The 21,581-nt window shown below is 35.5% G+C and overlaps 1 protein-coding gene across 2 annotated transcripts; it reads left to right on the top strand.

Moving 5' to 3' along the window:
• The first annotated feature begins 296 nt into the window (after window positions 1-296).
• On the top strand, window positions 297-19,611 carry LOC109013891 (probable receptor-like protein kinase At2g23200). 2 transcript variants are annotated; one of them, XM_035692676.1, is made up of 2 exons: window positions 297-319; window positions 16,728-19,611. In XM_035692676.1, exon 2 carries the CDS (start codon window positions 16,878-16,880, stop codon window positions 19,359-19,361), a length of 2,484 nt encoding a protein of 827 aa, XP_035548569.1. In that variant the 5' UTR covers window positions 297-319; window positions 16,728-16,877; the 3' UTR covers window positions 19,362-19,611. The 2 variants fall into 2 exon arrangements, with proteins under 2 accessions (XP_035548569.1, XP_035548570.1); XM_035692677.1 differs by lacking the exon at window positions 297-319 and adding an exon at window positions 445-812 and having other exon boundaries at window positions 17,221-19,611.
• Window positions 19,612-21,581: the final 1,970 nt, after the last annotated feature.

Here is a 21,581-nt window from a genome sequence, read left to right on the forward strand (position 1 = left end):
TATATTTCAGCGACCTCAGAGTTAGTGAGGCTGCATCTCTTTATGCTAAATCCTTGAACCCAATTTGCCACCATCACTCGTTCGGCTAACAGCTTAATACCCACCCATGGCTCGGTTCAATTATTACTAAGGAATAGAACGATTTTCTAGATTAGGTATCAATTATTGTTTTCCCCAGAATCCAGATGCTATAGCACCAATATCGCTTTTAGCCTGTTCTTTACTCTCTTGTGGGGGCTCCTCTGTTTCCCACCTCTTTCTCCTTCTTTTCTGTGGGCCTCTTGACGACTCCTTTCTACTAACATTGCCTTTCAAATAGGTGGAATAATTAATGTTCAAGTCATGGTCTTTCTTTAAGATTTCCACTGCGATACATGCATATCCATGAATTTCATGACTATCACCACCTTTATTCCATTCTCAGATACTCATAACCACTGAAAAAGCAGCAATCCTTACCAGAAAATTCATGGAAGTTCTTTCCTCCCATAAGCTTCTTTTCCGACTCTGCCTTCTCTTACCTCTCCATATCACCTCACTTCTGCTTCTCTCTTCAGCTTACTCTCCTCCTGATAATTACTTCATCAACTGTGGAGCACACTCCAACACCACTGTCGATACCCGAGTTTTCGTTGGCGACCGGGGTTTCTTAGTCGGAAAGGGAGAAACTGTCAAAAACAGCAACTCATCAGCAAGCAGTTCACCTCTCTATCAAACGGCAATAGTTTTCAAACACCCATCTTTATATAGGTTTGACATCAACCAGGATGGCAAATACATTGTACGCCTCCATTTCTTTGTTTTCTTGTCACATACTGATATGTCTGTTGCTCGGTTCAATGTTTCTGTTTCTGTTTCTGGGCTTTCACTTTTGACGAACTATAGCTTCCGAAACGTTACTATAAGTTCTCCAAAGATTGAGGAATTCTTGCTCACCATCCCAAAAGGTGAATTTATAATCTACTTCGTACCCTACGAGCCACCATCTTCGGCTTTCGTGAATGCCATAGAAGTTTTTCTTGGCCCCGAGAGCTTCATCCCAGATAAGGCCCCTTACATTACTTCTCTAGGAGCTAAGAGTAACTACAGTGGTTTGAGTTCCAATGTTCTGCATAAAGTCCATAGGATCGACGTTGGGGGTAATACGTCCAAGCTCGATGAGTTATGGAGGAATTGGGATCCAGATGATCATTACTTACGGAGCCCAAAAAATGAAACGTATGATCAGTACAAAGGTGAAACGCCTTATTACGAACCTGAACGGATCTCCAAGTATATTGCCCCAGCTTTTGTGTATCAGACGGCCAGACAATTTACGGATAGTATCAGCAACTCCAGTTTTCCAAAGATAACTTGGAGTTTTCCTGTCAATAAGAATTCTAACAACTTTCTTCGCGTCCATTTCTCCGACGTGGTAAGTGCAACACCTAATGACTTGTGGTTCAATCTCTATATCAATAGAAATTTCAGTATGGAGATCAATCCTTACAGCATAACTGAGAGGATGGGCGCTGTTCCATTTTACATTGATTTTGTGGTTGATTCCGATGGTTTGGGATTTGTGAATGCTAGTATCGGCCCAGTGGAGGGCTCTCGTATATATAATGCCTTTTTGAATGGTTTGGAGATTCTGGAGGTAGTGAAGAAGTCGGGTTTCATTCCTCCTGAAATTGAATTAGGAAAAAAGAAACTCTCCCCTGCTATAATTGGTCCTGCATGTAGTGGGGCATTTTTCATTTTGGTAATATTGGTGGCGTTAGGTTTGAAATTCAGGAAACCGGGGCATGATCAAATTTTGGGAGTGCCTCTTTATGGAAGGTTTAGTTCGGATAGCAGGTTGGCTCAAAAAGGTCCTAATGCTTCCCTTGCTCCTAGTCTAAACCTTAGTTTAAGGTTACCTTTTTCTGAAATACAGCGTGCAACGAAGAACTTCAATGAAAAGCTGTTGATTGGTGAGGGTGGATTCGGGAAAGTCTACAAAGGAACACTTAAAGATGACAAGAAAGTGGACAGGAAAGTGGCTGTGAAACGAAGTGATCCACGACATGGGCAGGGTCTGGAGGAATTCCAAACGGAGATCATGGTGTTGTCTCAGATTCGTCACCGCCATCTTGTTTCTCTGATTGGATATTGCGATGAACATCGTGAAATGATACTGGTTTATGAGTTCATGGAAAATGGGACTCTGAGAGATCACCTCTATCATTCAGATGACAATTCTGAGAGATTAACTTCAGTGTCTGAAATATCTTGGGAGCAAAGACTAGGAATCTGTATCGGTGCAGCAAAGGGCCTAAACTATCTACACACTGGTCAGGCTGGAGGAATCATTCATCGTGACGTGAAGTCAACAAACATTCTACTCGATGAACATTATGTGGCTAAAGTTGCCGACTTTGGACTTTCGAAATCTGGCCTTCTTGATCCAGACAGCGTCACCATGGGTGTGAAGGGTAGCTTTGGTTATCTTGATCCAGAATACCTTACAACCCTACAGTTGACGGAGAAATCTGATGTATACTCCTTTGGAGTTGTACTTCTTGAAGTTCTTTGTGCTAGACCGGCTATCATACAGTCATCTCAGCTGGAAGAGGTGAACTTAGCAGAATGGGGGATGTTGTGGCAAAAGAAAGGCCAACTCGAGAAGATTATTGATCCGGTGCTTGTTGGTAACATTAAGCCAAGTTCATTGAGAATATTTGGTGATACTGCAGAAAAGTGTTTGAGGGCATTTAGTATTGAGAGGCCGACTATGCAGGATGTGTTATATTACCTAAATTATGCACTGCGGCTTCAAGAAACTGGGATGCCCAGAGAGCCATTTGAGGACAGCACAACGACTACCATGACTTCATTAGAGTTGCAGTTTCCGGTTGTGTTGAACTTTCCTATTCATGAAGATGATGATGCATCCATTGGAGGGAATGATAGTTCTGATATAGAGGTTAGTGAAGTCTAAGCTCACTGGTCTAGGTAAATATTGTCAGGTTTGCATTTGCATATGAATTCATAGCAATATTTAATAATCTTTTTAAAAAGTTTAGAATTTAATAAAAATATTTGTTATTAATAGTTGTCAAATGCAGTGTTCCTCTAATGACTTGAACATCTGTTTGGCCATGAAATTTGTAATACGCTTTAGTTTGTGGCTTTGTGCATGTTTAAATTCTGTATCGATTCCACTATTTTATAATGTGAACATCTTTTTGTTGGCCTCTTCGATAAAAAAAAAACGATGCAAAAATAGATCAGAACTAGCCAACGAGACCCTTGATCACTTGAGTAAGTTTCGTTCATGAAATCCCCTCTAACCGTATTTTTGGTTCGGTCTTAGATTTTCGACCACCTGTCTTCATTAGCACACCAAATGTATCGATGTGGAGGAACAATAATGTTCAATATTTAAGCCTCGTTTGTTTTCGGAAATATGATGAGATAAGATGAGATTAAAATTAAAAAATTAAATAAAATATTATTAGAATATATTTTTTAATATTATTTTTATTTTAAAATTTAAAAAAATTGAATTATTTATTTTAGTTTATATTAAAAATTAAAAAAATTATAATGATGAAATGAGATGAGATGAGATGAAATATTTTTCTAAAACAAACGAGGCCATAAAGTTTACTTTATCTCTGTCTATCACATTTAGGTTTCGTTTGGTTACTTAACTCCTTTTAATTCATCTCAATTCATCATTATAACTTTTTTAAATTTTAATATAAAATATAATAAATAATTTAAATTTTTTAAATTTTAAAATAATAATAATATTAAAAAATAATATTTTAACAATATTTTATCAACTCAATTTAATTTAACTTATTTTAATATTTAAACACAATCTTAACATGTATATTGAAAGATATGAGAGAAAAAACCGACATAAATGAAGCCCTGAGGGTAATCATTTGCCACGTGCAAGGGTAAGTAATAAAATTAGGGTATCTTGAAAAGGATTGACATGACTTTTTTAAGTTAAGTTGAGGACAGCTAGAGATCATTTTTAAATAATTGCTCTTCTTATTTTTTTTTTTCTTTCTGTTTTTTGCATATTACTTTTTCGTAAAGCTGGAATTTATCTAAAAAAAATATTTTAATCATAAAATAATTATATAAAAATATTTTTATAAATTAATATATTTTGATGTGATCTATTAAATTATAAAATTATTTTAATTGAATTACAAATTTGACGACTTATATAAAATTATATCAATTTATATAATTATATTTATATAATTTTTTTATAAGCGTAACCAATGTTTTTAATTTCGTACCGTACCGGCCGGTACGGTCGAAATTTTTCGTTTCGGCCGTCCGGCCGGTACAGGTACTAGATATATACCGTACCGGCCAAAATACCGGCTTGTGAGCCTTTACCGGCCGATACATTTTGTGTTTTTTTTTTTTCGTTTTTTCAAACTACAAGTTTATTTTTTGACCCCCAATTTAGATTAGACTATTTATAATTTATATGTATGTATGTATTTATATATAATTTATTCATATATAAACTATTATTTTAGAATATAATTGTTATATATATTTATATATATAATTTATTCATATATCGACTATTCCGAAACGGTACACGAAACGGTACCGGTACTGAAATATTTCGTTTCAGTGTCTTGACCGGTACGCCATCCGGTACGGTATTCAAAACATTGAGCGTAACACTCCTCTTTCAGCAATAATGGTGTGGCCCTCCATTTGAAATCAATTATTGACGGGGAAATTAGAGAGCATGTTGCTGTTCATGATTTCATATTTGGCGCTCAACAACCGTTAAAATAAAATCAAACGTAGCTTGATACATGTTAATTTTCAACCACTTTGGATATATTTATTTATTTATTTATTCTAAAAATAAATAACTAAGAAATGTTTTCCATATTGTTTGGGCGCGACCTTGAAGTGTTTTTTTATTTTTTATTTTATTTGTTTTCATTCATTTTTTTATATTTTTAAATATTTTTTTAAAGAAAAATTTATAACATCATTAAAAAAAACTTCCATAATCATTGAGTAAAAAAAAAAAATTTGTCGAAACCCAACATTCGGTAAATATAGCATTTTTGCAAACATTTTTATATTTGGTAGATGAATATTACAAAGTGATTTCATAAATATAAATTTATAAACTGATGTGACTTTACGTAATACATTGAATTATTATATAATTATTTATTTTATTATAAAATAAATCTAACATATCACGTAATACTAAAACAAATTTTTTTTGTAATTATAACAGTACTATTCTATTTACTATGGAATGCCACCAAACCAATCTGTATTCAGAACTCTCTCTCCCAAAATGATTATATTCCAAACTACCAAAACATTTTAGAAGATTGTGACCATCGGCCTGCTGTAAAGCTCCTTGCTGCAACAGGTAATTCAGATTGGGCATTTTCAGCTACTCATCAGTCTCAACTACAGTCTTAGGTCAATCACTTTAAAAAATAATTTTATTTATTTGGTATACCCGTATGACAGTTCAGTGTAGGCCTCTTGCTGTCCACTTCTTGCTGTCCATTTTTAAAGTACTTACACGTTGCTATCAGAATACTACGTACCCTTATCATCCCTTAGAACACCCCAACACTAGACTTATATATTGAAATCCTTGAAAATAGCTGATCCCATGCATCCGCATTTACTTTCAAAGTGCCCAGATCAGCAGGTTTTCGCAAGAGGAGATGGATCATATGATCTTCATCAACATCTTGGATCTGAGATTGTAACTTTTTTAAAGTTCTCAACAAGATTGATGGAAATGTCCACAATTCCGCATATTGCACGATATTTCTTATCTTCATTCGCATGGATTGATATATTAATATGTTTTAATTGCTTTCACAAGCCAACCATTTAATACACCAATACCATATACCAATATGTGATTTATCATTTTTGATATTTTATTTAAATATACTTATTTATACATCAATATACTTGTATTTAAATAGAATGACAAACATAACAAATCACATATATTTGGTGTGTGGTACGTGTTGGGATGATGTAAAGTAGATTTTTTCTAAAATAATATTTCAACTACTCATGTAGTTTAGTAATTGGCCTTGTTTGTTTTTGCGTATGAGATATAATATGAAATGAGATGAGATGAGTTGAGATTAAAATTAAAAGTTGAACAAAGTATTGTCGGAATATATTTTTTTAATATTATTTTTATTTTAAGATTTGAAAAAGTTGAATTGTTTATTTTATTTTGTATGAAAATTTAAAAAAGTTGTAATGATTAAATGAGATAAGTTGAGATGTAACACCCGGACCTAGCCAAGTCCAATTTCTAAATATTTTTAGACTTATATGTATGAAAAGACTAGTTGAGTTTTCGAGTATTTTTTTAAATATAGATTACGGGTCTAATTTCTTTTTCAAGAATCCAATGTATGTTTTATTTTTTTAAATGTTTGTTATTTTTTTTCAAAGGACTCTAGAGTCCCTTTCCCATTAAAATTCTAGAACCCATGTTTTATTTATTTATTTATATATATATATATATATATAGATATACGTATTTTGCAACTTCGTATATGTGGGGAGATCTTTTTAAATTCTAGTTAGTTTCAGTTGCCCCTCACCATGTTCAGATAGCTTTGTATTTATTTAAACATCCCCAACCCCCACTTCGCACCACTCTCATAGCCCATGCATGCACGTCTCTATCCCATTAGGGTTTACGGCAGTTGGTATATATATACACACACACGCACACACACACACGCATGAGTTTGGACGTTCATCAAAATCTCATTTTTCCCAATCTAGGGTTGTCGTGCACCTTTACTAAACTACCCACTGGTTTCCTTTGCTACTAGCTGCAGCAGTTTTGCTACCAGCTGTTTCTCTTTAAGCCTCAACCATGCAACAAGACCACCAGTTTTTCTTTTCTTTTCTTCCCACCACCACATGACGCGAACTCCTCCAATTCTCGCAAGACCACCATCACCGAAACCCTGACCGAACTCATGCACGTTACACCATCGTTGAGACAGTAAACCACCACCACCACCACCACCAAAAGATAGCCCACTGTAAAAATTCTCCACACGAGCCATCCTACTTGTTCTTCCTCAGCCAACGACAACAACCCTCAGTCGCCCAACACAACCTCGAATGCACTACTACCAAACCTGTCCAGCAAGCAAATCGAGCACTTCCTCCTCCGTAGTACAAACCATTTCCACCATGTGCCACCATCTCCATCTCATCGAAAAGCCGCAGTGGGAACACCCTTTTTTTGCTTTCCGAAAATAGAGCATTTTTTTCCTCAACCAACCCATTGCCCATAAGCCACCGCCCCACCAGTTGCCACAGCCACAAACGACACCACTTGTAGTAGAAGATGCCGAAGGACAAGCCTCCACCTTCAGACGTTGCCTTGAAAGATGCCAGAACCCCAATCTGTAACGTCCTATCGTGCATGGTGCTTATCCCTCTCACCGTGTTCTCCGTTCTCTCTCTCAAAAGTCCCACCATTGTTGAACCCAGCCGCACCATCGTCGAGATCCACCCAGACAGCCACCACACGTAGCTTCACGGTAAGGATCCGTGCACCTCTCTGCTCAATGAAGTTTGGTTTACAAAATAGAAATATTTTTTACCTCTCATAAGGGGGAGTTTTGAACTTACAATTACGTTTATGCCCTTATTATTACAATTGGGTTTGGGTTGTTTGGTTTACGTACTGGAGTTTATGTTTTAAGTGCACTTAGTTTTATTTCAAAATAATCTAGAAACTTTATTTTCACAATAAATATTTAAGTGAATATTGATGGATTTGGAAAATGATAGTATTTTAGGGTTTCGAGAATTTTAGGTATTGATGAATTAAAATAGGTTAATTTTAACATTTCAGGTTTAAATATTGAAATACGTGTTTAACTGAAAATTTATGAAAATTACGTGATTATTTTATAGGTGACGATTTATAATTGTTCGGCATTGTTGATGAAAATTCTTGAAAAGCTAACAATTTTAAGTAAGCGGGGTTCATATATTAACTTTGCATAAAAGAAATGAAATGAAGTTGACTTTGCAAATATGCACGTTTGTTTTTTAAAAGAAATCAGAAAATGACCTCAGATGTTTGTTCTGCATATGCATAAATTCTATATAAGAGAAAATATTTAATGTCATGACTGGTGTAGATATGAGCTAATTTTGTGCATTTTGTTTCCAATCTATGCAAAAAGAGCGAATATGAGATAAAAAAAGTTTTGCTTTGATTAAATGAAAAAGTTTTGTTTATGTTATTTTTGAATATGTGAAATGATCTGAAGCTGTTCAGTACTTGATTTTGACATGATGTGGCATTTGAAAACTTTGGCATGAGATTCTAAATTCTGATTCTATATCTGAATATGATCTGGTTTTAATGATGTTCTGTTCAATTTAGGTTACGGTTCTGCTATGGGTATAATAGTGGCATACGGCCTAGCCACGGGTATAATAGTGGTTTATAATCCTACCACGGGGTGAAACATGGTATTCGGCCCAGTCACGAGTATAATGGTGGTTTATAACCCTATCACAAGGATTAAACATGGTATACGGCCCAGCCACGAGTATAATGATGGTTTATAACCCTACCACAGAAGTTAAATATGATATTTGTCCCGATGTGATGTTCTGATATGATATGAAGATGATGTTTCAAATTTTGATATGCCAAATGATTTTTTAATAAGAAAGTTTTATGAAAGTTTCGCTTTGATATTTTTGATAACATGTTTTGATTACACATTTTGAAAGGAAATATTTTGATTCTGCATTCTGAAAGAAAATATTTTGTTCTGCATTCCGAATTTTGTAAATGTCCATATTTACATACAAGTATATGTTTTCTGTTTATTGAGTTGTTGATAACTCACCCCATATCTCTATAATATTTTTAAGATGAATTGAAAGTTTCAGTTGAGGGTCAAGATTAGGAGCATGGGTAAGGTGATTTTAAGTATAGTAGATTAAGTATAGAAGGTTTTTATGAGTATTGTCGTTTTTTATTAAGAAATTTTATTGTGTATTGATGACTTGGCATTTTGAAAAATTGATTATATCAAGGAAATTAGTTTGAATCTAAATTTCTAAATGATATTGAGAATTTGGAGTCTATAATTATATTGTTGAAATGTGAGTTTAAGTGATAGGAAGTAACTCTCTGACTCATGTGGGACCGGGGCGTTACATGAGAGGAGTTGTGTATATCCTTCTACTAATACAGTATCACTGCCTTTCTTTATCAAATTGGTGGAATGATAATATATTTCCAAGTCTATAGTCTTTCTTTAAGAACTACACTAAGATGCATGCATATATATCCATGATAGTTTCATGCATGATCGTCACCACCTTAATTTATTCCATTCTCAGATACCTATAACCAATGAAAAAGCATCAATCTTTATCGGAAAATCCATGGAAGTTCTTCCCTCTCCCATAAGCTTATTTCCCAACTATGTCTTCTCTTACCTCTCCATTTCAGCTCCCTTCTACTTCTCTCTTTAGCTTACTCTCCTCCTGATAAATACTTCATCAACTATGGAACAAACTCCAAAATCCACGTCGACTCCAGAGTCTTTGTTGGCGACCAGGGCTTCTGAGCCAGAAAGGGAGAAACTGTCGGAAACAACAACCCATCAGCAAGTACCTCACGTACTAATCTGTACCAAACATCAATAATTTTCAGATACCCATCTTCATATAAGTTTGACATCAACCATACTGGTACATACATTGCACGCCTCCATTTCTTTGTTTGCATGTCACTGTATACTGATGATCTGCCTATTCCTCGGTTCAATGTTTCGCTTTCTCGGTTTTCACTTTTGACGAACTATAGCTTCCGAAACGTTACTAGTTCTCCAAATATTGAGGAATTCTTGCTCACTATCCCAAAAGGTGAATTTAAAATCTACTTCATACCCTATGAGCCACCATCTTCAGCTTTCGTGAATGCCGTAGACGTTTTTCTTGGCCACGAGAGCTTCATCCCTGATAAGGCCCCTTACATTACCTCTCAAGGAGCTAAGAGTAACTACAGTGGTTTGAGCTATAAGGTTCTGCATAAAGTCCATAGAATCGACGTTGGGGGTTCTATGTCCAAGCTCGATGAGCTATGGAGGAATTGGGATCCAGATAATGAATACCTACTCAACCCAAAAGATGCAACGGATGTTCCCAAAGATGTTTACCAGCCAAGACAAAGCACCGATCCATTTATCTCCCCAGTTTTTGTCTGTAATACGGCAAAAAAGTTGTTTAGAGCGGATAGAAATTCACCAAAGGTAACTTGAAGTTTTCCTGTCAATAAGAATTCTAAATACTTTCTTCGGGCCCATTTCTCCCATATAATAAGTACATCACCTAATATCTTGTGGTTCAATCTCTATATCAATAGCAATTTTAGTCGAGAGATCAATCATTACAATCTAACTTGAGATAAATCTGGTGGAGTTCCATTTTACGTGGATCTTGTAGTTGATTTGGATGGTTTGGAATCTATGAATGTTAGTATCGGCTCAGCGAAGAACTCTACGATTCCTGATGCCTTTTTGAGTGGGCTTGAGATTATGAAGGTCGTGAAGGAATTAAATCATTTCATTCCACATTGGGAGAGTGAAGCAGAGAAGAAGAAACTCTCCCCTGTTGTAATTGGTCCTCTATGTAGTGGGGCATTTTTCATTTTGATAATGATCATGGCATTGGCTTTAAAATATAGAAAACCAGGGCTTGACCCCATTTTGGGAGTGCTTCTTTATGGAGGGTTTAGTTCATATAAGAGGTTGACTCCAAGAGGCAATAATGCTTCTCTTGCTCCTAGTCTAAACCTCAGTTTAGGGGTACCTTTTGCTAAATTACAGCATGCAACTAAGAACTTCAATGCAAAGCTACTGATTGGTGAGGGTGGATTTGGGAAAGTCTATGAAGGAACACTTAAAGATGGCAAGAAAGTGGCTTTGAAGCGAAGTGAACCAGGACATGGGCAGGGTCTAGAGAAGTTCTGAACGAAGATCATGGTGTTATCTCAAATCCACTACCGCCATCTTATTTCTTTGATTGGATATTGCGATGAACAGCGTGAGATGATACTGGTTCATGAATTCATGGAAAAATGGACTCTCAGAGATCACCTCGATCTATCATTCAGATAACAACTCTGAAAAATCAACTTCACAGTTTGAATTATCTTGGAAGCAAAGACTAGAAATTTGCATTGGTGCGGCAAAGGGCCTGCACTATCTACACACTAGTCTCCATGGAGGAATCATTCATCATGATGTTAAGTCAACAAACATTATTTGTCGCCCCGGTCCCGCATGGGTCGGAGAGTTACTTCCTAGCACTTAAACTCACATTCCAACAATATAAAAAAAAAAAAACTCCAAATTCCCAATATAATTTAGAAAATTCGATTCAATCTAATTTCCTCAATATAACCAATTTTTCAAAATGCCAAGTCATTACAACACCATAAAATTTCTTAATAAAATACGACAATACTCATAAAAACTTCCTATGCTTGAACCACTACACTTAAAACATCTCACCCAATGCCTCATAACCTTGATCCTCAGCTGAACCATCATAATATCTGAAAAATATTGTGGAGATAAGGGATGAGTTATCAACAACTCAGTAAGCAGAGAGCATATACTAGCATGTAAACATGAGCATTTATAACATTTAATAAGCAGAACAAAATATTTTCTTTCCGAATGCATAAACAAAACTTTGTACAAAAACATCAGAGCGAAATTTTCAGAAAAACAAACTTATTACCGAAAAGAAATCATTTGGCATTTCCAAACTGAAACATTATAATTAAATCATCTCTTAGCATCATATCGGGACAATACCATGTTTAACCCCCCGTGGTAGGGTTATAAACCACCATTATACCCGTGGCTGGGCCATATTCCATGTTAACCCCTTGGTAGGTTATAAACCACCATTATATCCGTGGCTGGACCTTAACAGAAACAGAACAGATTTCATCGAAAATCCGATTACAATCATATACAGAATTAGAACTTCATGCCAAGGTTTTCAGATGACTCATCATATCAAAACAAAATACTTAATTGCTTTAGATCGCCTCACATGTTCGACTAAAACAGAATCAAAATATTTTCATTGGCTCATAACAAAACTTTTAGAATTTCTTATTCGCTCTTTTACATAGTTCAGAAATAAAGTGCACAAAACTAGCTCATGTCTACACCAGTCATGACAGAAAATAATTTCTCTTATATAGAATTTATGCATATGCAGAACAAACATTTGAGGTCGTTTCATATTTCTTTTCAAACAAACATGCATATTTTTAAAGTCGACCTCATTTCATTTCTTTTATGCAAAACTAGTATATGAACCCTGCTTACCTGAACAACTTAGCTTTTCAGAATTTTCCTCAAAAAGGTCGAGTCGACTATAAATCGTCACTTATAAAAAATAATCACATAATTTTCGTAAGTTTTCAATCAATCACGGATTTCGATATTTAATCCTAAACTTCTAAAATAACATATTTTAATATTTCAAAACTTAAAACTCTCGTAATCCCAAGATACATCATCACTTTTTAAAAATCTCCAATATTCACCATGACCATCGTCAAACTCAAAACACCAATATTCAAACCCGAAACAGCCAACAAATTTCATAGCATAAACTAATCTCACACAAACAACTCCATCATCAAATCCAACCGACCCCCCTTTACTCCTCGGACTCAGTCCGGCACAACCAACAAATTTACAGTAAATAAAAATTAGCGCAGAAATACATTTAAATCTCAAAAGTTCTTTGGGAAAATACTTACAATGCTATAATATAATTTTTGATAGATCACGGAGGTGCTAGAAACGGCAACGCAGCAACAAAACAGTGCGAAATGCACTGTGGCCGTGGGTCTCAGAAACCCACTTTTGAACGGGTGTAAACGAAGACCCGAGATTGATAGGGTAGGGCCTAGGGATGTTGGTGAAGCTAGTGGTGGTGGTAGTTGGCCGTGGGTGGCGGCGCAAAGGGTGGTTGAAGTGCAAAAATATTCAAAACGGAAATATTAATTGTCGGGCTTCATTGGTGACAGATCGGAGGTGGGGTTGAGTCCAATGGATTGCTAAGAGGTCGAGGATGAAGTGGTGTGAAGATGGTGGCCGGAGGTGGCGCGACGGCGGCGCGCAAGCACAAAGAACGCCACGGCTTCAAGCCGTGTGTGGAGGAGAACGCCGACGAGTTAGGGGCTAAGATTGATGGGGAATGACGACTGGCGGGAGGGGAAGCTGTGGTGGTGGGCAGTGATGGTCACGGCGGCGCGGCGGCGGTGGGCTGGGTGAGCGACGAAAAGCACGGGAGAGAGAGAGAAGCAGTTCGCGCGAGAGAGAGAAGGAGAAAATAAGGAGAAAAGAAAAGAAAGAGAAAAGAAGAGGAAAGAAAAAATAGAGGGAAAAGAAATGAGGTTCAATCCTCATAACTTGGGTCACAAAAATGATCCAACGGAAACGATTTTGAAACTAAAAGTTAAATAAAATAATTTAAACGTAATGGTAAAGTGAAATTAAAATAATTAAATCTCACAGTAATTAATTTAGAATAAAGAGATTTTAAACGAATAACAATAATTAATAATAAGAAAGCACTTCAAAATATAATTTTTACAAAATTAAAAAAAAATTATAAAATAAACTCACTAAAAATTCAATAATTTTAAAATAAGAGAATAAATTTTTTGAATAAATAAAAATAATCTTTTAGTAAAAATACACTAAAATACGGGATGTTACATTATTCTCGGTGAACGTTATGCGGCTAAAGTTGTCGACTTCAGCCTTCCCGATCCGGATGACGTCCCCGCGGGTATAAATGGTAGCTTTGGTTATCTTGATGCATAATACCTCACCACTCTACAGTTGACAAATAAGTCACATGATCAAGAGGATGGGGTGAACTTAGCTGAACGGAGGATGCATTGGCAATGCAAAGGCCAACTAGAGAGAATTATCGATCCGATACTTGTTGGTAAAATCAAGCCAAGTTCATTGAGAATATTGGTGATACTACAGAGAAGTGTTTGAAGGCAAATGGTACTGAGAGACCAACTATGCATAATGTGCTATATTACTTAAATTATGAGCTGAGGCTTCAAGAAACTGGGATGCCCAGAGAGCCATTCGAGGACAGCACGACGATTAACAGTTCATTGGAGTTGCAATTTCCAATCGTTTTGAATTTTTCTGCCGATGAAGATGATGATGGACTCATTGGAGAGGATGATAGTTCTTATATAGAGGCAATTGATGTCTAAATCCAATTATTTGTTAGTTTGAATGCATTACATTTCTGGCTTAATTGTTTGGAAAATTATAGTTTGGGAAGTTGTGGATGTAAGATATTATTGAAAGTTTCTGAAGCCTTGTAAAAAAAGATTTGCTATTCATCATCTTACACACCATACATCATATTTATTTATATTTTTTAATTTTTTTAGTTTTATTATTTCTAAATGAATTAAATTCTTTTATTCATCATCCATTCATCACATATTTAGTAAGAAAAGAAATAAAAAATTATATTTAATATGTGATGTAAAGATGATGAATATAATTTTTCTTTTAAAAATATATTTTATGAAAAAGTAATATGAAAAGATTGAGACTTGGGTGTCTCTTCTATGCAATGGGGTCATATCTCTTCTTATTACTTTTTGCTTTTGGAATGGGATGCTTACCTTTTCACTAAATTATCCGCCAATAATTTAGCATTTGTGTGACCCTCCATTTGAAATCATCAATTATTGACGGAGAGAAAGTTGTTCAAATCTTGCATGCCTCACCCCCTCATTAAGCTGGCTCATTTGGACCGTCGTAAATTCAACAACCGCTAAAATTAAACCTTAATATAAGTCTGTCAATCACTTGGATTTCTTGTTCTTAATTACCCCAACTTCTAACTTAGAGCATTAACATTTGTTTTATCAAAATTATTTTCAAAATTTAGTTAAAAGTATATATTTTTTATAAATCTAAAATCATTCAAGTCATAACGTACCCTACATTGAATTAATTCAAATATTAATATAATATTAATTTTTAATAATATTATTTTAAAATTTTTTTCTTACGCTAACCACATGTTAATAAATAATTTCATTTTTACTTAAATTATTGTTTCATAACTATTGCACATATATACAAAGACATATGTTAGGGAATGTTGCATTTTCTAAAACTCGGTCTGACTATATATATTCTAACAATACACAATATATTTACAATTAGAAAAAGATGAGAGGTCTTGGAAAGCTTGGTGATGTAGCGTTTGGATATGTATTAATGTAGCTATTGATTACGCAATTGGGTGAATTTCGTGTATTGACTTTATTTATTTATTTATTTTTTATTTTAAGGTAAAATTAGTTCTTGATTATGAACTATAGAAAATTAATATGTAATTTTTTAATAACAAATAAATATTTAAATTATAATTAGAATTAAAATAAATAAAAAGTTTAAAATCAATATTTTAATAAAATAATGATAGATCTGTTGAGTCTATTAATTAATGTTGTTGAAAAGTGGCTAACTAAATTTATAAAAATGAATTTCCTAATCAAATTTACTTCTGAATATGTATAAGACATCTTCAAATATATATATATATATGTATGTATGTATGTATGTATATAATTATCTAAAGTTTAATTCACAACTAACAATTCAATGCCATTTTTGTAATGTTATTTAAAACATTTACTGCGTTTTTAAACTGAAATGGCACTCTTAACATTTGACTACATATTTGGGGGTAAAAAGATATAGTTCTCATTATTCTTTTTATCATGATCCTTAAATCGTCATCAGACGTGGCATCATATATTTAATAAATAAATAAAACATAGTAAATAGTTTTTCCACCATTTAATTTCATATCAGATTATAGTAATTTAAAGAATAATTATAGTAAATAGTTTTATTCCTTTTCTTCCTCCACATCAACTGTTTTTTTTTTTTTTTTTGTATATTAGTGTAAAGGATGCCGTGCAGTTAAACTTATGTTTATCCTTCAATTCGGTTTCTTTTAATGGGCAATCCAGCCATCACCTTCAACCTCTCTCTCCCCTCAATCTCTCTGTCCGACGTCCTCTCTATCTTCTTCCTCAAGCTCTCCTCGTCCTCTCTCTCCTCAAGCTCTCTCTCACCTCGACCTCTCTCTCTCTCTCTCCTCAAGCGTACATCTCTCTTCTCAAACTCTCCTCGGCTTCCCTCTCCAACCTCTCTCTCCACAAGTTTTGTGAAAGGAAAGAGAGAAAAATAAATAAAACCTGACGTGTGTATGGGATCAGCAACTACGATCCATAGAGTTTTTCATATATATTTCAGCGACCTCAGAGTTCGTGAGGCATCTCTTTATGCTAAGTCCTTGAACCCAATTTGCCACCATCACTTGTTCGCTAACCGCTCAATACCCACCCATGGCTCGGTTCAATCATTACTCAGGAATAAAACGATTTTCTAGATTAGGTATCAATTATTGTTTTCCCCAGATGCTATAGCACCAATATCGCTTTTAGCCCTTTCTTTACTCTCTTGTGGGGGCTCCTCTGTTTCCCACCTCTTTTTCTTCTTCTTTTCTGTGGGCCTCTTGACTCTGCCTTTCTACTAACAATGCCTTTCTTTATGAAATAGGTGGAATAATTAATGTTCAAGTCATGGTCTTTCTTTAAGATTTCCACTGCGATACATGCATATCCATGAATTTCAAGATTGTCACCACCTTTATTCCATTCTCAGATACCCATAACCACTGAAAAAGCAGCAATCCTTACCAGAAAATCCATGGAAGTTCTTTCCTCCCATAAGCTTCTTTTCCGACTCTATCTTCTCTTACCTCTCCATATCACCTCACTTCTGCTTCTCTCTTCAGCTTACTCTCCTCCTGATAATTACTTCATCAACTGTGGAGCACACTCCAGCACCACTGTCGATACCCGAGTCTTCGTTGGCGACCGGGCTTTCTTAGTCGGAAAGGGAGAAACAGTAAAAAACAGCAACTCATCAGCAAGCAGTTCACCTCTCTATCAAACGGCAAAAATTTTCAAACACCCCTCTTTATATAGGTTTGACATCAACCAGGATGGCACATACATTGTACGCCTCCATTTCTTTGTTTTCTTGTCACATACTGAACTGTCTGTTGCTCGGTTCAATGTTTCTGTTTCTGGGCTTTCACTTTTGACGAACTATAGCTTCCGAAACGTTACTATAAGTTCTCCAAAGATTGAGGAATTCTTGGTCACCATCCCAAAAGGTGAATTTAAAATCTACTTCATGCCCTACGAGACATCTTCGGCTTTCGTGAATGCCATAGAAGTCTTTCTTGGCCCCGAGAGCTTCATCCCCGATAAGGCCTCTCACATTACTTCTCAAGGAGCTAAGAGTAACTACAGTGGTTTGAGCTCCAAGGTTCTGCATAAAGTCCATAGGATCGACGTTGGGGGTTCTACGTCCAAGCTCGATGAGTTATGGAGGAATTGGGATCCAGATGATGATTACTTACAGAGCCCAGAAAGTGAAACGTATGATCAGTACAAAGGTGAAACGCCTTATTATGAACCCGAACGGATCAACGAGTATATTGCCCCAGCTTTTGTGTATCAGACAGCCAGACAATTTAAAGATAGTAACAGCAACTCCAGTTTACCAAAGATAACTTGGAGTTTTCGTGTCAATAAGAATTCTAACAACTTTCTTCGGGTCCATTTCTCCGACATAGTAAGTGCAACACCTAATGACTTGTGGTTCAATCTCTATATCAATAGAAATTTCAGTAAGGAGATCAATCCTTACAGTATAACTGATCAGAGGATGGGCGCTGTTCCATTTTACATCGATTTTGTGGTTGATTCCGATGGTTTGGGATTTGTGAATGCTAGTATCAGCCGAGTGGAGGACTCTCGGATACATAATGCCTTTTTGAATGGGCTGGAGATTCTGGAGGTAGTGAAGGAGTCGGGTTTCCTTCCTCCAGAAATTGAACTAGGAAAAAAGAAACTCTCCCCTGCTAAAATTGTTCCTGCATGTAGTGGGGCGTTTTTCATTTTGGTAATATTGGTGGCGTTGGGTTTGAAATTCAGGAAACCGGGGCATGATAAGATTTTAGGAGTGCATCTTTATGGAGGGTTTAGTTCGGACAGCAGGTTGACTCAAAGTGGTCCTAATGCTTCCCTTGCTCCTAGTCTAAACCTTAGTTTAAGGGTGCCTTTTTCTGAAATACAGCGTGCAACGAAGAACTTCAATGAAAAGCTATTGATTGGTGAGGGTGGATTCGGGAAAGTCTACAAAGGAACACTTGGAGATGATAGGAAAGTGGACAGGAAAGTGGCTGTGAAACGAAGTGATCCACGACATGGGCAGGGTCTGGAGGAATTCCAAACGGAGATCATGGTGTTGTCTCAGATTCGTCACCGCCATCTTGTTTCTCTGATTGGATATTGCGATGAACGGCATGAGATGATACTGGTTTACGAGTTCATGAAAAATGGGACTCTGAGAGATCACCTCTATCATTCAGATGACAACTCTGAGAAATCAATTTCACGGTCTGAATTGTCTTGGGAGCAAAGACTAGAAATATGCATTGGTGCGGCAAAGGGCTTGCACTATCTACACACTGGTCCGGCTGGAGGAATCATTCATCGTGATGTTAAGTCAACAAACATTCTTCTCGATGAACATTATGTGGCTAAAGTTGGCGACTTCGGCCTTTCAAAATCCGGCCTTCCCGATCTGGAAAACTTCACCATGGATGTAAAGGGTAGTTTTGGTTATCTTGATCCAGAATACCTTACAACCCTACAGTTGACAGATAAATCTGACGTATACTCCTTTGGAGTTGTACTTCTTGAAGTTCTTTGTGCTAGACCGGCTATCATACAGTCATCTCAGCTGGATGAGGTGAACTTAGCAGAATGGGGGATGCTGTGGCAAAAGAGAGGCCAACTTGAGAAGATTATTGATCCTGTGCTTGTTGGTAACATTAAGCCAAGTTCATTGAGAATATTTGGTGATACTGCAAAAAAGTGTTTGAAGCAATCTAGAATTGAGAGGCCGACTATGCAGGATGTGTTATATGACCTAAGTTATGCATTGCGGCTTCAAGAAATTGGGATGCCTAGAGAGCCATTTGAGGACAGCACAACGACTACCATAACTTCATTGGAGTTGCAGTTTCCAGTTGTGTTGAACTTTCCTGTTCATGAAGATGATGATGCACCCATTGTTGGGGATGATAGTTCTGATATAGAGGTTAGTGAAGTCTAAGTTAGGGTAAGTACTGTCTGGTTTGCATTAGCACCTGAATTCATAGCAATATTTAATACTCTTTTGTAAAAATTCAGGAACTTAATAAAAAAAAAAAAACTTTAATTAATAGTGTTGTCAGATGTAGTGTTCCTCGCATGACTTGAATTCTTATTGCCGTGAAATTTGTAATAGGCTTTAGTTTGTGGCTTTCTGCTTAAATTATGTATCAATACCACTATTTTATAATGAGAACATCTTTTCGTTGGTCTCCTCGATGTCAAAAGTTAGTCTAATTGAATTGTAGTAAAACTGGATAAACTCCGATTGAAATTTGGATGTAAAAAAAAAAAAAAAAAAACAATGTAAAAGTAGATCAGAACTAATTAGCGAGACCTAGCATTTTCAACAATCCTCTTAGATGCTTGTTGCCCTATTTGTTTACAAGAGGAAGAAACAATTATGCATGTATGTGGCAATGCCCAGCTACGAATAATGTATGGTCAGAGGCTGTTAAGTCAGTTAAAAAATGGAGAGTAGGAGAAGGGGATCTACTTGGGTTAGGAGGAACACCTTTGTATTTGAAAACTGCTGCAATAATGAGAGGGTTGTGGTTTAGGAGGAACACCTTGGTATTTGAAAATGAATTACTAAGCCATAACAATGTTATTAGAGTAGTAAGAAATAGTTTGGAAGAGTATTAGACAGCTAATGTGCAGATGACAGAACAACAAAAAAAGCAAAGCAGGAGGGTTGGATCAAAAATGGAAACCACCGACTGTGGATTGTTTAAAGGCCAATTGTGATGTAGCTTTAGATGTGAAGTTAAGGAGGGTGGGTTTAGGGTTGATAATCAGGATTGATAAGGGGGAGGTGATGGCAGCTTGTTGTGATTCGAAAAGTTATGTGAAACAACCTGCTATAGCTAAAGGATGGGTACTGAGGAAAGCTATGGGATTATGCAAAGATCTAAGTTTTAACAGAGTGATTTTGGAAGGGGATGCTCAGGTTGTTGTTAATGCAATGAATGGTCAGATTGAAGATCTATCTTACTTTGGCTGCATCATTAAAGACTTGAAGGTTCTGTTGAAGGAGTGGCCTAACTCGACAGTAAAGTATACGCATAGAAACAAAAACACGGTCGCGCACAATCTAGCTAAAGAAGTAATACACGTAGGAATAGAAAATATTTGGATAGAAAATATACCAGCTTTCATATCTGATATATGATTGAAAGATGAGGTTTTATTACAAAAAAAAAAAAAAAAAACTCTAAACGTATTGACGTGGAGGAACAATATTCAATATTTTAAAGTTTACTTTATATCTCTACCTATCTCATGTGTCAAATTTATTAAAGAAAAATGATATTTACAATTGTGAGTGTAGAAGTATCGTATAGTCGTTTTGAAAAAAATGAATAAATACTATATTTATATAAAAAAAAATTAATTTTTTAATAATAAATTTTAATTTTTTAAAAATAATTATATGATATTTATTTATTTCATAATTATATATAATATTATTTTTTATTAAAAAATTTTAAAAAAAAGAGTGACATAAATGAGGGTATTCCTTTACCACGTGTAAGGACAAGTAATAAAATTAGGAATTAGGATACCTTTAGAAAAGATTGACATGACTTTCTAAGATAAGTGAGGGCAGGTAGACTCTTCTTACTTTTTCTTTCTCTTATATTTTTGCATATTACTTTTTCAATAAAGCTGGAACCCGTCCAATATTTCAGCAATGGTGTGGCCCTCCATTTGAAATCAATTATTGACGGGGAAATTGGAGAGCATGTTGTTGTTCATGATTTCATATACCTCAACAACCGTTAAAATCAAACCTAGCTTGATACAAGTTAATTTTCAATCACTTTGGATATATTTATTTATTTATTCTAAGAATAAATAACTAACAAATGTTTCCCGTATTGTTTGGGCAGGACCTTAAAGGTTGCACTAGATGATGATTTTTTTTTTTTAAGAGTCGAGGTCACATGTTTAGGAGTTACCCCTACCCAATTTTATTAAAAAAAACTCACTTATAGAGGATGAATACATTGCAATTCCAAAACAAAAATACTTACAAAACAAACCCTTCCCAAATAACAAACCAGAAAACCACAAAAACCTACCAAAACCATAAAACTATTAACATCCAATCTAAAAAATTAACGCCTAACATATGGAAGTCCAATCTCATCCAAATGAATCACTCCCTTCAGCTTGAAAG

This window comes from Juglans regia, chromosome 7 (assembly GCF_001411555.2).
Source record: "Juglans regia cultivar Chandler chromosome 7, Walnut 2.0, whole genome shotgun sequence".
In the NCBI taxonomy this organism is placed as follows: domain Eukaryota; kingdom Viridiplantae; phylum Streptophyta; class Magnoliopsida; order Fagales; family Juglandaceae; genus Juglans; species Juglans regia.

Excerpts from the sequence above, each read along its gene's own strand:
- LOC109013891 (XM_035692676.1), top strand. The coding sequence starts at position 16,878 with ATGGAAGTTCTTTCCTCCCATAAGCTTCTTTTCCGACTCTATCTTCTC.